At 38.7% G+C, this 17,246-nt stretch overlaps 1 protein-coding gene across 1 annotated transcript in view; it reads left to right on the top strand.

Moving 5' to 3' along the window:
* Positions 1-5,770, top strand: part of LOC104292095 (glioma pathogenesis-related protein 1-like) — an 8,423-nt gene extending 2,653 nt beyond the window's left edge. Inside the window, exons 2-6 of the mRNA XM_009891418.1 lie at positions 354-505; positions 2,107-2,182; positions 2,315-2,352; positions 4,818-4,921; positions 5,728-5,770. Of these exons, the coding sequence (XP_009889720.1) occupies positions 354-505; positions 2,107-2,182; positions 2,315-2,352; positions 4,818-4,921; positions 5,728-5,770 (413 nt within the window). The remainder of the gene's footprint in view (positions 1-353; positions 506-2,106; positions 2,183-2,314; positions 2,353-4,817; positions 4,922-5,727) is intronic.
* The last annotated feature ends 11,476 nt before the right edge of the window (positions 5,771-17,246 follow it).

Consider the following 17,246-nt stretch of genomic DNA (forward strand, 5'->3'; position numbering starts at 1 on the left):
TCGAGTTAGTCTAACATCATAAATTGTGATAAGACTTGGGAGGAAGGGAAGGGGGGAGGCTCAGGAAGACATGGAGCCTTCATCCCTGCGACCACCAAAAAGCAAAAGAAGAAAGAGGACGACCCCCTAGCAACAAACCGCACAGACGCAGAGTACACCACTAAGAGAAACGCTTATACCGGAAGTAGAAGGGTATAAAACCAAAGACTTTTGTAACCTAGGTGCGCGCCGTCGGCGGAGTGAGACTCCCGGGCCGCCCAACGCTGTTTTGCTTGCTGCCGCTTGCTAATAAATCCTTCAAATTTAATTGGCTCCGTCTCCTCGCCTCACTTTGTGAGACTAACTTATAACAGTGCTGGCCTTGTGGCCGGTGCTCGGGGCTGTGGCCTGGCAGTCGCCTGCCCTACCGAGCATCACGGATAAGGCATTCGTGGAGGACTGCGTGTGTGTCCACAATGACCTCCGCACCAAAGTCCATCCGGCTGCCAGCAACATGCGGTACATGGTAGGGACAGGCCTGGGGGTGCAGGGGTGGCTCCAGAGCCCCGCCGGGGTGGGATGGGACAGCGGGACAGGGGGTCTCTTGGTGGTCCCTGGGTGAGGTGGGCGGGATGCGGTCACTGTCTGTGCTCAGATGTCATCGCGTTTATTTGATATGAAATACTGTAGTCAGCTGAGGTGGTTGTAGACAGGTGAGTCTAGAAACAACAGGCATGCAGGGTGGGGATACAGTGACACATGCCGGCTGCAGGTGGTCACATTTCACCCTAAGAAAATTTTCCTGTGGAAGAAATGATGGTCCAGCAGCAGGACGGATCCAGAAGAGTTAGGCTCTCATCAAAAGCTGGGGTATGAACTGCGGTACAGTGGCTGAAGGGGATTTCTGGTGGCAGGGAAGAATCTTCGTTTGTCATAACCAAAAAACAATGCAGTCAGAAATTTTTGCTGGAAGGGCTTAAACAAAACTGAAGGAGATGCAGAAAAACTGGATGTTTGATATTTAGTTTACTTTGTACCCCAAGAGGAAAATGTGAGCAATGAGGAGCTAAAGGTGGAGTACCCTGAGGAAGGCTTGGAAACAGGCATGTACTCAGATACTGATGGCAAAGAATGCCATTTGCTTAGGTTGCTTTGAAGCCAGAATGGCAGATAAGGTGGTATAATCTTGGAAATGAAGAAGCTTGGGAAAGACACCACACTCGGTTTTGGTACTCAGGAATAGGAAAAGCAGGAAAAGTTATGAATAAAGGTATGCATGGAGAAATAGGGTTAGAAAAAACTAAAGGCCTTAGGGAGAAAACAGTATTGGCAACCAGTGGAATTATTGTGAGATCCACATAGAGCCTGAGAGTGAACTGAAATATACAAACACCAATGAACCTAGGCAATAAAAACACAGGTTCTTTTATATAAGACATAAGGTACTTTAATGGTAGAAGAAACTTGCTGAAAAAGTAATGACTGGAAGACAAATACCAAAGATTGTTCATGTTCAGGAATCAGCAGTTTTGTTAACAGTAGCAGACTGCACAGAAGTAAGAGGTAGCAGAATGATTTACTGGCCAGACATTGGTATGTTTACCTCATGAAGCTGTCTGTAAAATGCTACAGTGTGCTTTACCATAGTAAAAGTAAGTATTTGTTTCTGGATGCTCTCTTAAAAATACTTAAAAGATTTATACACCTACATCTACAGTAGCTGTGCATTTCTAATTTGAATTCATTTGTATGTATCAGATAGAAATCCTGTTCAACAAAAAAAAATGCAAAAAAAGTTTCAGGTTTAATTAATGTGACAGTAATTTCTTATCTGAACATAAAAGTGCATTTCAAACATCTTTTCAGTTGCTAGCAAGTGCTTTTACAAAGTTAATTTTCAACAGTGAAGGGGTAAAAACTCATCTAATTAAATCAGTTTGTGCTGCAAGGGGAGAAGGCAATGAGAATAAAACACAGATACTTGCCTAAATAAGGTAAAGTATTTCTTTGTGAAAGTCAGCATGTGATATCTGTCTGTACTGTATTGCCCAGCTGGTTTTATCTGGTTGTTTAAGATCCAATTGTAACTTAACATTGCACAACTATTTCACCTTTCATGTTTTGCAGACTTGGGATGCAGCTTTGGCAAGGACTGCAAGGGCATGGGCAAATAAATGCATTTTTGAACATAATGTATACTTACGTAAGAAACATCAGTGCCATCCTAATTTCACATCTATTGGAGAGAATATTTAGGTCGGAAGTCATCAGGCATTCTATGTTGCTGATGCCATCAAATCGTGGTATGATGAGGTCAGATTCTATACTTTCACAGTTCAGAAATGTACTAAGGTTTGCGGTCATTACATTCAGGTAAGAGTTGTCTTCGGTAAAATGTCCTGTATAGTGCCTACCAGATGAATCAGTAGGAGGCTGTAAATAATACAGAGTTCTATATATGATTTGTAGTGGACAGCTGACTGTCTTCTGTAATCTCAAGCAATGGCTGTACTCCTGGTTAGCCCTACACTGGTTCACCTCTTTGTCTTCTGTAATAATCCATTCTTCTTGTCCACAGTATTGGCCTCACTGAAAGCCTCACTGCTTATTTCATTGTATCAGTACTACATGAACTTTATAAAATAATCGTTGCAAATTCTCTAGCTGCAAAGCCACACAGTTCAAAATTCTCTAAGTTTGGAGATGCAGTTTGAAAAAATGACAGTAAATGGAGAATGTCTGTGGGTACTCTTTAGTAGAAGCATTAACAGAAGAGGAAGATCCAGCCAAAGTAAATTGTATTCTTTACAAATCTTGTTTAAAAAAAAGAAGGGGAAAAAAAGAGCATCAACAGCAAAAGAGGCAATTTATGACATATTTCTGATTTATTAGTGGTAATTCTGGTACAAAATTCTGCTGGGAAAGTAAAGCTTATCTTTGAACACAATATTTTATATGGATTTACTCATTCTCATGTTTAAAAAAATAAGCTTTGCAGTAGAATTAGTTTAATCTATGAGCAAACACATAGTATTTCACTGATCTAAAGCAGACAATAATATTAATGTCAAGTAGATCTTACCTAGTAAAAGTGACTCTAATTTCTTATTTCAGTATTCAAAGATGCTTAGACTGCTTTTTTGTGTGAACTACAGATGAAAATACTGTGGAGTACACTTACAGTGAAACTGTTACCAGACACAATGGTAGCTGGATTTGGATTGTGAAATGAAAACACTTAAAGTTACCAAAATTATTTACAAAACATTTTCTGTTTGGGGCTTTTTGCACCTCTTTTTATGTCTTTTCTCACGTATTTCACCTCAAGTGTTAATTCTTGTTTCCTGCCCCTGTAACAAATTCAAAAGCAAGGCGGGAGGATTTAAGTTGTCCTGTTTATCGGGCAATAAATCTTTAGAAGATTAGCACTAGGCAATATCTTAGGAAAGCATTTTTCATTTTCCCCTGGCACAATAAATGACAAAAAGTTATGTAGCAAGGTAGTTCCTACCATTTTTAAATTTGCTCTTCAGCCTTGTCTACATAGAATTCTGGAGGTTTTTGCACATTTCTCTCAGAGTGTTGTTCACTTCTAAGTGAATTAATCGCCTGATTAATATTGCTTGTTCCTTTCTTCTTGCACATAGTTAAGTCATATCAATGCATCATGCATTTCAGGCAGTATTTCAGGCAGAATTACAAAGGAAACTAATCACTGGAAAAAACAAGAGGAGTACATGAGTTAAACACCAAGGAACATGTAAAAGTACATATGTCATCAAAATTGATAATCAAAGACCGTGCATGATCCAGGAGCCATCGTGGTCTTGAAGGCTCAGACACAAAATTGAAAATGGGTAAAATTTACAAATCATAAATGGATAGGCTATGTAGACCTGCTAAGAGAACGACAACACAGAAATCTCAAAATGGTGGAAATCTAAAAAAAAAAAATATGTGAAGCTGTTACATAAAGAATCAAGCAAATGCTTAGTCCTTAAACCAGGATTCAGTTAAGACCACGTTAAACATTAAGATTCTTTTCAAACAAATGTTATGTCTGTTGAACATAACCATTTCTTGCAGTTGTAATTGAAGAGATACTTTGGGGGATGTTAAAATCAGTTTTTTAGTCTGAGGCCTGTACTTTTTGTACCGGTAAGATACTGAGAGTAATTCACTATGTCTTTTAAGTTTTCCAGAAGTAGAATGTATGATCATCCACGTAGTCTAGGTCTATAGTTAAACATTTTTACCTGAATTCAGTACAGTTTGGTTACTCATATGCAGAAGGTATAGGAAGAATCTCCCAAGAAAAAGCAGCTGCCCAAATTGTAAATTATAGTAAATCATCTCTTAAGTATGGCAGATAACACTCAGTAGTCTGAAAATGTGCAGTGCTAAAGCTTTCAGACTTAAGTTTACAGTAGTAATCAGCCAGACTACTTCTAGCACAGAGGAAAAGCCCTTCTTGGAGATCTGAGTTATGAATGTTAACATTAGTTAAAGGAGTTATTGGGTAGTTGCCACTAATTTCCCTTTTGTTCCATGGAATCTACCCCTGGATCATAAAGTCATTGACTTTTACTGAAATTGTTCTGTAGAAGATTCTGGAAACTTACAGCGTAGGTCACTTCATTTTGAGGGGTGAATATTTTGAAATTCATCTTTAAAAGCTCACTTACCAGGAATTTTTTTAAACATGTAAAAAGATCAGAAGTTGCAAAATGAAAATAATATGTAGGATCTCTGAAAAGAACAGAAACTTTCTACATATTAGACTAAGGTACTGTTGAGTGTAGTTTTTAATTTATTTTAAAACCTTTTTTTTTTTTTAGGTTGTTTGGGATGATTCATATAAAATAGGCTGTGCTGTTACTCTGTGTAAGGAAGTTGCAGGAATACGAAACGCAGCAAATTTTATCTGCAACTATTCACCAGGGTAGGTTGCTGGTTTAAATGTTAAAAAAATATGAAAGCAATTGAAATGACATTTAGCTGAAAGTAAATTGGGTTCTTTATTTCTTGTTAGTCTTGTAAATGCAATCAGAGAAAATGATGGTTGTCTAATTCAGTTATCAAGAAAACCATAAGCATTATAATGTGTACTTGCTCAGCTTTTTAATCTGCTAACTTTACTGATAAGTCTCATTCTGTGCCAATCTTAAGAAAACAAATCCCAAACTTGGTTCATGCTCCACTTCATTGATTTCTTTTTCCAGTGAAACAGAATAGATGAGAAAGTTGCTGCAGGCAACTGCTGTCAGAGCTGGAATTACTTCTTGGAGTTTTATACATTTTTTAATTGTACTTTAGCTTTTTACATTATCTTGCTTTTTTTTTTTCCTTAGAAATGATACAAATAATAGCACAGGTGTTAGATCAATTACTTTTCCTTTCGGTGTAACCGAATAAAATAAAATTACATTATCATTTATTGTCTATTTAATAGCTGTGATTATGCCAAATGTTATTTAAGCATTAGAAAACAGTAAATGATCAATGCAAGAAAAAGGTAACGGCAACATTTAAATTGATATTCTGAAAAAACACAGGCCCTATCTGGTGCTGTTCCTAAAGCAGGAGAAGTTTGAAAACACAGATATACCTAGTTGTAAAATAATGTATTTTATCTCTTAATAATGTGTAGCCCATAATCAAGCATGTGCATATACAATCTGTTTGTCATTTTTAAAACATACATGGCTTGTGAGCTTACATGAAAACTGTTTTTTCTTTTTCTTCTAGCAAACCTGGGCCACTACTGGGGAGGTCAGTTAGTCTGAACTAAAAAATTAATTGAGCCCTGTCCATCTCTCTCCCTGTATCCCAAAACTGGACTTGTACTTTAATTGTTATTTGGAAACTTGCTGGGGTATGGAACTTTGTTGTTGTTTTCTGTTTAAAATCTGAACTAAATTTTTTCCAATTCCCAGTGCAGAATAATGACTAGTTGACATCAGCAGCAGTCTGTAAAGCCTTGTCACTTTTCTAATCTGTAACAACATAGCATGTTGGTTCGCTGTGCTGTTCTGTGCATCCTGGAGAATTGGTGACTAAACTGAATAGCTGTCTTAAGATGAAGTCTAACGTGCCCTTGTTCTTCTGTCCACTGCTTGATGCCAAGAATGCTGGTCTCTACATCACCACACAAACAAGTGGAGTTAGAGCAGACAGACCATCTTCTAGCAGCCTTTCCCCTTCCTAAACTGTCTGGGAAAATAGGTAAACCTTAACCTTGCCACTAGTCATCACCACACTCCAGGTACTGGAACACTATTTCTGATACAAGCCAGGATGCTGTCAGCCTTCTTGGCTACGTGGGCACACTGCTGGCTCATACTCAACTCGCTGTCGAAACACCCCTAGGTCCTTTTCCACCAGGCAGCTTTCCAGTCACTCTTCCCCAAACCTGTAGCACTGAATGGTGTTCTTGTGGCCCAAGTGCAGGACCCGGCACTTGGCCTTGTTGAACCTCATGCCATTGGCCTTGGCCCATCGGTCCAGCCTGACCTCTGTAGAGCCTTCCTACCCTCAAACAGATCAACATGCCCACCCAGCTTGGTGTCATCTGCAAACTTACTGAGGGTGCACTTGATCCCTTCATCCAGGTCATCAATAAAGGTATTAAAGAGAACAGTCCCCGGTACTGAGCCCTGTGGAACACCACTTGTGGCCAGCCGCCAACTGGATTTAGCTCCATTCACCACAACTCTTTGGGCCTGGCCATCTAGGCAGTTTTTTACCCAGTGATGGGTATACCTGTCCAAGGCACAAGCATCTGGTCTCTCCAGGAGAATGCTGTGAGAAACACTGTCGAAGGCTTTACTAAAATCTAGGTGGAGAACTGTCCTGGTTTGAGGTAAAACAGAACCAATTTTCTTTTCAGTAATTTTACTTTTCAGTTAAGCTTCTTCCAACTCTGAAAGTAACAGCATATTCTTCAGAAAGTGTCTGCTACCAGAGTGATAAGGCTTGATGTTTATAGTTAATATCAAGGCGTGGTATGCAGAGAGGCTCCTGCTTATACTTATTGCTATATCAGCCAGGGTCAGCTAACTTTCTTATGTACCCCGTTGGAGGGTCAGGAGCAGAAGAATGTAGAGGAGTCCCACCTGCGGCAAGGAGTGGACAGGACAGGTGACCCAAAACTGACCAACAGGGTATTTCATCCCATCTGCATCATGCTCAGCATAAAAGCTGAGGGATCAAAGGTTTAGCACTCGCTCTTCAATGGCTGACACATCTAAGGTGGACTCTATCTGTTTCTCTGCCTTTGATTCCAGTCTGTGTGATCCTGAATCCAGATCTGGAATCCAGTTCCCATCCATCACTGAGTCCAGTCTGGGACTTTCCCTGTGCCTGCCGGTGATAATGATCATCATCCCAGGAGGTCATATACTGGGTTTTGTATGTATTGTGTATATTTCATTATTTCCTTATCAATATTATTACCTTTTCTTTTTAATTGTTATTTTTCATTATTAATATTTCATTAAGGTAGTTTAGTTTCTTTTTCAATCCAGTGTTAGAGGACCTCAGTGGCTAGTCACTATAAGTGGTAAATGAAAATCACCGGAAGTAAATATAAAGTTATACATATGGGGGAAAAGGCAGTCACCTGTAACACCACAGAACACGTCAGCTTAATACTCACTAGCTGTCAGAAGCAAATGGAACAGTAGTTATGATTAATTAAATTAAATTATTACTCTTAAAAAAACAAAACTTAAAACACAATAATATCACTTTTTATGGAGACAGACTTTTAGTTTCTGCAGCCTAAACCAGCAAGACAAATGAAATTAAAGCCCATATGATATTTTATTTCATTTAAGTAGCATAGTCTTCAGAATCCACCTTGTTGCTTCAGAAGTTTCTTGTGAGAGTGACTTTTTTTCTCTCTCCAGTAGTTAATTTGTGCCTTTTTTCCCCATTCCTTACACCTTCTCAATGAGGCAGCACTCTACAAGGTAGGTGTTAAGCAATCTGTAGATAGACGGATAGATGGATAGATTTACTTATTTTTAATGACAAGATAGGGCTTCTTGGAGAAAAAGGCAAGGCCTTTAGTCTCTCTGGATCTGTGACTGAGAGTTCTATCAGTCTTCTCAAAGAAAATTTCACAATGGATTATGAAGTATGTGAAGTAGTGTAATTATCACTTACAGTGGAAGCTTTTGATACCAAGAAAGACTAGCTGAATTGAAGCTCAGGCAACATACGTATCTTCTTTAAAAAAAAAGCGATTGAAACATGCACAGTCACCAAGTGGGTCTGCTTTCACACTGTTACGAGGCATTATGCTCTTGCCAGAGCTTCTAGAAGCAATGCTTTGTCCTTCGGTCTTTCTTACTGTGGACTCTGAGACTTTTTTTTAGATAACTGTGTGGGCTACTGTTTGGAATCACGCATGCTGTGAATGTATATATGGACAGTCACCCAAAAGATAAGTTACTTAACCTGTAACTTTTTATTTTTGAGATATTTATATATACATAGAGAGAGAGAATCAGAATAGTTAGAGTTGGAAGGAATCTTAAAGATCATCTCGTTCCAACCCCACTGCCATGGGAAGGGACACCTCCCTCTAGACCAGGTTGCTCAGAGCACCATCCAGCCTGGCCTTGGACACTTCCAGGGATGGGGCATTCACAGCTTCTCTGGGCAACTTGTTCCAGTGTCTCACCACCCTCACAGTAAAGAATCTCTTCCTAATATCTAATCTAAATCTACCCTCTTTCAGGTTAAAGCCATTACCCCTCATTCTATGTCTATAGTATCTGATAAAGAGTCCCTCCCTATATTTCCTTTAGGTACTGGAAGGCTTATTATTAAGGCTATTAACAACTCTCCTGCTCTTCTCTGACAAGTTCAAAACTTCTGCTCAATTCTTGGGATCAGAAGATCCCCATTCAATTTTATTACTGCCTGGACTGCATGTCAGGGCATGTGGTTTCAATATGCCACTGTAGATGCTACTGGGATAAAACTCAGGTCAACAGTATACCTGTGGGTGAATGTATATAAAAGACATTTCAAAGAAGAATAGTAGCAAAGTAAGTTGGAGATAATCTTTTGGGGTGTTCTTCTCCCTCCATCTTGTACAACAACATTATACCAACCCTTACTTCTGCATGTCTGGTGTGTAGGTCTTGTTTGTAAATATAGATGATACAGGGTGTAAATACAGACTTAGAATCCTGCAAAAATTATGACAGGTCTTGGTGCATATTATCTCCTTTTATTATCTCCTTTGAGGAATGTCCACAGTGCCCACTGTGGAGATGAGTAGAGTGATGAGCAGAGCTAACTAATAGTCCACTGTCCTTTCAGGGGACTAAATTCGGCACCGTGTTCCCAGGATTAGGCTGTGAAACAGCATTGCTTCATCTTCTTGAATGGATGCAGCATAGACTGGATACTGTGTTTCCCATTACCTAGTAGTATAGTATAGCTATCAGGATGATGGTATCTGCATCGTCATTTTCAGGAATTAGATGTATAAGGACCCTTTCTGAGAACGTGCAGTGTTAAGTAGTGCAGGCTGATCTTTATACTTAAACACTTCGGCTCCCTTTGGGGGAAGTACTTAAGCACATAAGGATCCTGCTGTCTTCACAAAGACTGTATACTTACTCTTGGACATTTGCGTTTTGTGGAATGAAAGTTTTGTTTCTCAAAAATTCGACAGTAAGTAGCTCAGAATATTTCCCTTTTTTTGCAAATAGTTTGTTTTAAGCTACTGGGGAGTGTGTCAGTTTTAAAATTTACCACTCTAAAATCTCCCTTTTTCTCAATTAAAACCAAGCTCCATTCAGACTATCCTAGTCTAGTAGTTCATATACCAATGTAAAATTTGAATAAAAAGCCTGAGTATTTTCCCATAAGAAAAATAATAGCTTTTTAAGATTCTTTTCTTTCACAGGGATAGAACAATGAAAATGAAAACAAGGAAAATTATTCTGATGTTTTTAACGAATTGTCAGCAATTCATTGTACTTTCAGTGTATTTACTTCAACAAATTATTTAAGATAGTTTTAACAAATCATTTAAAATTATGTATGAAACTTTTTCCTTTGTAGTGGTAATTTTCGAAGAAGACCATACATAGAAGGAAAATCATGCAGTAATTGCGCAAAAGGGGACACCTGTGAAAATAAACTGTGTAGTAAGTAAAAGCTAATGTAAAATGCAATACGTAAAAGGAAAAAATACAACCACCTACTTGATAGAGAATGTTGCAAGCTTTGTTTTACTCCTCAATGGTAATCTCTCAGGTCCAATTCACAAGTAAGTTAAAAGTATTCTTAATGCCATGTACATTCAGGAAACAGATAGTTCATATTTTACTGACTCTGGACCTCAGTGATCATTATGAAGTCTTCGTTTGATTATAGACAGGTATAATTCAGGATTGTAGTTAAATGTATTATTGTTTCTGTTGCACCCTGAGATTCTGCTGACTTCATTAATCACACCAAAAAATCAGCATCTAGCTACACTTTTCAAAATAGCATTTAGCAGCAACTCTTGAGTAGTCTCATAGGCCTTCAGAAACTGCAAAGCTACTATTCAGTTGTATTTAGGCTAAAATACTTAAATTGCGGTTACTGAGTCTGTTGTGACCGTTGTAGCCACAGCAAAATTACATTTGAGCATCAGTATAGCTCATGCTTATACACTCTGTAAGCAGTCACAGTAACTGAGAGAAAATTATTCTGGGTCAGTAATTCTTGTTAGAGTTGTAAAAGAAATTATTCTCGGAGACACATTGTCTTTCTCATCTGGTTATGTCTGTGGGAAAAGGGACTGCATACTGATTAAAGTATTATTAAAGTAGCTATAAAGTATTTTCTCCATAGCAAACAGGATTAATTCATTAAACAGGGTAATTCTTTTAACTCAAGAAAATGAATTAGAGTCATGAATTGCTAAGCATGCATCATATTTTGGTGGAGTGAAATGTAAGAGACAGCAGGTCATCTCTCTTCAGAAAGCTCTAGACCTGACAACTTCTACCTGCTAGGAAGTCACAAGCTGAAAGTTTCCTGTGGCTAAAGTTAGGACATAGGTTTTTAAGTTTTATTTAATAAACTGGGAGTAAGGCTTGTGGTTTCTATTTAACAGTTAATTATTATATTTGCTCAACATATATGTTAGTGTAGCTTTAAAAACATTCAGCATGTCGGTCTTAATTTTTAGGTAGCAGACACCTCTGAAAAATAGATACAAGGAATACCAGGTTATACCTGATCCCAGGATTAGGCCCCACTTAGGAAACAGTCTGTCTCCCATTCTCATCCATCAAATTGTATTTGATAGTATTTACTAGCTCATGTGTATATTCTGAATATTAAACAGTATTTATTATTTTGAGGAAGACAAAGGAGAGGGGGTTCAAACTGAAAATAAAGGGGCTGTACAATAGGTCCCTCTCCCCCATCTGTGTCATTGTTATAAACAATAATAGCTTTATGGAAACATTAAGATTAGGAGGTATTTGTTTCAGTTCTTAGCAAAATATTTCAGCTTTTGTTTTATTTTTAAGGTTTATAATGGGAATTCTCAGAGGTTTTCAAATTTTATTGATTATAAATCTGATGAGTTTGTTTCAGCTGTCTAGTAGAGATTTAAGGAGAGAGTGAGTGGCTGGTAAAACTGTTTATTTTTTCCCTTTTTCCAGGAAATCTGGAACGTGATAGAATTATCCGTACGTATTACAATTTTACACTTCTGTTTATATTCCTCAGTTACTTTAAATGTATGTACTCCCAATAAATCTTGTATTTATATGCTTATTTATAGATTATTCAAGATGGCACCCCCCTTGGGAGTTCAGAATTGTATGCAATGAGGCTTGTATCACTGTTGTAGTTTTGAGAGCGTTGCTGATGTTTCTTGCTTTTGTAGCTGTTTATTTTATCAAAAAACACTTTACAAACATGCATACGTCCACCTAACAGGATTTGAAATACATACTATGTTCTGAAGATACTTGCTAATGAATTAAGCAAAAAAGTCATACTGACATGTCTTTAAAGACAACTGTTTTGACAATAATTTTGTTGCTATTGTTTTATGCTCTTTAGAGAAACCTAACATGCCAAAAAAAGTGAAGTTACATGTGGGTAAAACCCATATTGGGAAAATACTAAGCTAAAGATGGTATCTGGTAAGTTTTGGAACCTTATTTTTAAATACCAAATTTCCCAAAACTGTGACATACTCTATTCCTGGGATTCAAAGAGAAAAATGTGTGTCAATTAAACAACAGTTACAATCCATACTAAGCCAACATTTGAAATCACAATTGCTTAATTTAGATGCCAAGAGAAAGCTAGCATATTACGTACTCAGTCCTGTTTCTTAGAATGACAGAATGTTCTAAATAAAATGTATGAAATATGGAAGATGTTATAGAAAGATGGTTCTTCAGAAGTCTGGATGTTTGTGAAGTTAATACAACTTTGTATTTATAAGCTAATGCATTTATTGCTCCTCATTCAAAATGTGAAGCTTTAGATTTATTATTAAGTATTTTGTTTCTAACTCTGTCTAAACCTTGTGCTTAATTTTATATTTTTTATTCTTTGTTTTAATGTGTACCATTCCTTACACATAGCATATTTCCTGTTGTTTAAGTGTTACAGAGTTTTAATAATAAATTGAAATAATAAGCTTGAAACTTGCTCAGGTCTATTTAATCAACACACATTTTAGTCTTCTATATCCAAGACTTGAAGTCTTTCATTAGTATGCTTTAATTTCACTTTCTCCAAAAGACAAATGAAATTTATACAAGAATCTGAAGCTTTTTTTTCACTAGTATAGCAAACTAGATTTTTTTCCTGACTGTAGTTTGTCTTTTCTAGTGAATGCCAATATGACTGTCTGAAAGTTCGTTGTTATTAGGTAATGTTTCACCATTATTGTAAAATGTAAAAATACACCCCACCCCCTCACCCCCCCAAATTCTGCTACTTTTTTAATGTTCAGAACTGAAACTGAGCTTAAAGGAAGCTTCTGTGAGTTCAACTTCAGGAACTGATTGGTCTTATACTTTCTTTCTCTGTGTGTGAATGACAATTTAGGTCTAAAACATTCCAATTTATTATCTAAATGTATACTAATAATTCCATTGATTATATTAAAAAAACCCAACTTATTATAAGTCTCAAAGAAAACAAGATAGATCTTTATTTAAGATTAATTTAAAATTAGGTATGTGCTAGCTATTTCTTCTGGAAGTTTTCTAATCTAAAATTACTAAAATACAGAACAGATTTTTCAAATACAAGTTTTATTATTTAAAACTTGGATTATATTCTCAAATCTGGAAGCCTAATATTATATACCTAAAGCCTAAAAGGTGCCTCCTATGTAGAAGATTGTGCAGTATGAAAGTTCCTGAGCAGCAGCCTTTCCCACTGGTTTACCTGGAAGCTGCTGATATTCACCATCTCTGAAGATAAAGTCATTGTTTAGATGCTGTATTAGGGTTGAAAAGCTTACTTCAGCACTAGATTTCAGACATCTGTAAGGAAAAGAAGTTTCCTTAGTACCTGAAATACAAAATTTGGTACTACAATAAAGCTCATTCAAGTTTTAAAGTGTTAATATTGCATAGTTTTAGGATGCTGCTTTTGTACAAACAAAACCCCCCATATACAGTCAGTTATTAAAAAATAAGTTTTTCTGCTTGTAGCTGTGACAATAGCCCGGAAGAAACTCATATGTAACACAGTAATTCCTATCCTTAAGAATAACTGTCCTTCTTTTCATTTAGTAACTCCATTACCATTAGGACTGTAACAATCAGAGTATGCCTTGCAGAGAAGGCATGGTTGAAAAAGAGGTCTGCAGTCTCCCAAAGCTCAGTTCCTACTGCCTGTATTTATGCCAGGCTGATAGCAGGCCTTTCACCTGAGATACGGTTTTAGTGTTTTTCCTGAGCTAAGCAGTGTGGAATTTGCAGCACTGAATGATTTGCAGATAGCGATGCCATCAGATCCTGTTTCAGTAAAGGAAGTGGTTTTCCATCCATGAAAATATTTTTTTCATTCTGCTTTCCTGAACTTGTGACACTAGGTTTCTGTCCTCAGTGCTGGTTCTTGCGGTGTCTATACAAAATACATATAGTTTGCCACATTCCCCAATTTGGTGTTTTGGGGAGGAAATCTAGGAGTGGCTGAGAAGATAGTTCATTCCAAGATACCCTTTTGAGAAACAGCATGGATGTGGACTTTAATGGCCTGCTGTATCTTCTCTCAGGAGATTCCTGAGTACTGTTCTGTAATACTCCAGTAGTATTGTAGCGGTTCTCAAACTTTCACACTTCCATACTGCTGCCGTGCAGTAACCATTTCTGGTGTTATCCTGTGAAAAGAGGCTTAGAATGGACAGCAGAAAAGCCACCTCATTTTTCAAATGCCTTGAATTTAAAAAGAAAGAAACAAATGTGACACATGATAGTAATTTAAGTTCAAGAAATTTAAACCATGTGTGAAGGGCAAGGAAGATAACCAGAGATCCTGCCCAGCTAGGCATAAGCTTGTACTCTGCAACAAACTTCCTGTATCTGTGGTGTTGAAGTCATGCTAAATCCTTCGTCCTGCACAACCTGCTGAAGCTTTGGCTCCATCAAGGAATCACAGAATCACAGAATGGTTGAGGTTGGAAGAGACCTCTGGAGGTCATCTGGTCTAACACTCCTGCTCAAGAAGGGCCACTTACACCTCGTTGCACAGGTCCATGAGCAAACAGCTTCTGGATGGAGACTCTGCAGCCTCCCTGGGCAACCTGCACCAGTGCTTGGTCACCCTCGAAGTAAAAAAGTATTTCCTGATGTTCAGGGGGAACCTCCCGTGTTCCGGTCTGTGCCCATGGCCTATTGTCCTGTCACTGGGCATCACTGAAAAGAGCCTGGGTCTTGTCTTCTGTACACCCTCCCTTCAGGTCTTTATATGGTTAAGGAGGCTGCTGTCCTCCACAGCGCTATCACTGCCTATCCATTTTCCCCTCCCAGTCTTTAGCAGAGCTATCACCAAAGGGAGGAGCCATCCAAGTGTGAAGCCAAGTGCTTCACACTTAACCTTATCCTTTGGTTGAGGGAAGGAACTGAAACAGGCTGTCCTTGAGGGGCAAAGTAGATGCAATAAAGGGCCACCTTGACTGGCAGGAGGTGGCACCACAGGGGAAAGAACACCCTACCAACCTCTTGTGCTTTGGTCCGATGACGTCCTGGTACATTGTTCAGAGAATGCAGTGAGCAGTGCAGTGTGATTTTGCTCAGTTACGCTAAGGGGCATAGATGCAGTAAGCAACAACGTGCAAATTCTCCTAATCAAAACTAACAGTAAAACTACCTGCAGTCCAACCACATACTGATGGCCTCTCCTGTTAATTATGAGGCTCTTTATAGCCTCACTGTTACTAAATAATTGCCAGATTTTTTTAGCTTTTAATAAATACAAAATAGTTTATTGGAAATTATTTCTTGTGGAAATCCAGCACCACCACCATCCTTTCCTTTAACCTGTTTTCTGCCCTGAGGTGAGACTGTGTAACAGAAGTAGCGATGCATGTCAGAATATTAGTTTATTCACAGGCCTGGAATCACAAACGATTTTGCAGCTGCCAAATCCTGTGGACAGAACAAGAAAACCCAGCAGATCCACCCCTGTTTGTTCAGCTGAACCTGGGAAGTCAAGAACGAACAGGTTCTCTCCGCAACACAGGTAACAGTATTCTTGGGTGTAGTTGATGATTTGAGGACAAAATTAAATGCAATTTTACAGATTCCCAGGCATCCTGGATATCTGTAATAATCTGTAATCCCCCAGCCTTTATTCCTCTGACTGAATGATACATTAGGGAAAAACTAAAAATCTGAGGTCTTATTTTTCCAGCCAATTTAAACTGAAAGCGGGTGAGAGGTGAGAAAGGGGGATGTAAACGTGGGCATTTTTTCAAAATCATTGGGCTGTACAGCTTCCCGCCCATACCCAGCTCGTTGTGCTAAATTTCACTTGAGATCCATGCAGGGACAGGCAAGGCTTGTATTGTCCAGATAAATAGAATGTGACATCCAAATCCCAAAGCTTAATTTTCATCTGGTTTACAAGATCCACTGATTAATGCTGGCAAAGAATTATAACTCTCTTTTGGTGAAAACAACGTTTTTTGATGCTTGAGGGCAGGCTGGGCTTCTGCGTTGATTACAGATGGAGTCACTAGATGGAGCCAGAGTCGTCTCCGCACGAAGGCATCGTATAACCTGGACTATCCTGGATATGTCAAAATTTCCTACTTCATAAAGATCTCAGTTCAGTTTCCAAGCACAGAATTTCAGCTGCTTGCACATATAACTGCAAGATCACTGCGTTGCTAAATTAGTGGTGCAGTTTTAGTGTGATGATAGTTTTTGTGCAAATTGCATGTAGTTGTAATATAATCATAGTTTTACATTGTCTAGCTGACCAAAGGCTTTAGATTCTCAGAGATTGCATGGGCATTATTAGAAAAGAAAAAGAAAGAGAAAACATACATACTTTCTAGTTTCAGGGTAATAATTCAGCTGGAGGAAGAATAACTGGCAGTAAACTGAGCTCAGTTGGCCCTGGTTTAGAAAAGAGGCAAGATGACTTTGGAAGGAACAAAGCAGTGGACAGGCCTTCTGTGTTCGGTGTGGAAGCAGGGGAGAGGGCCGTTCACCATAGTGAATCTAAACTCTCATAATTTGATCTAAGGATCTCTCCATTACCTGGTGCTCCACACACACACACCATACTGCCCGTGGCACCTGGATAGTACCTTGTGGGCTTCAGGAGTGCACATGGTGGATCTTTGTAGCCCAGAAGCTGATGGGAGAGACCAACCTCGGTCCTCTGGTAGGACAGAAGGTAATGGCACCCACAGGAGGAAACCTCCCTCCCAAGATCCCCTTCACCATCCCAGCCTGACCAGCAGTCACCAATGCCAGCAAGAGGCCATCCTCCTGTACATTTTAAAATGTCCCACCACAGCTGAGGGCCCTACCACCTTTGCCAATGCCCACACACGGTTTCTAGGATAGAGCATGACAGCAGAAGAGAACAGAACTGATGTCTACTAGACAAGGGACCTTGGCACTGATAGCGGCACACCCGAAGGCAGAGTCCGCAGGGAGGTGAGAGTTTGAGATGACTGGTAGTGCCTCTTGCATCTTTTCATCAAGGACGTGACAGGACCAAAAATGTCTTGCACACAGCTTGCTGTGCCCATG

This window comes from Charadrius vociferus, unplaced genomic scaffold (genome assembly GCF_000708025.1).
Source record: "Charadrius vociferus isolate BGI_N301 unplaced genomic scaffold, ASM70802v2 scaffold379, whole genome shotgun sequence".
Taxonomy (NCBI): domain Eukaryota; kingdom Metazoa; phylum Chordata; class Aves; order Charadriiformes; family Charadriidae; genus Charadrius; species Charadrius vociferus.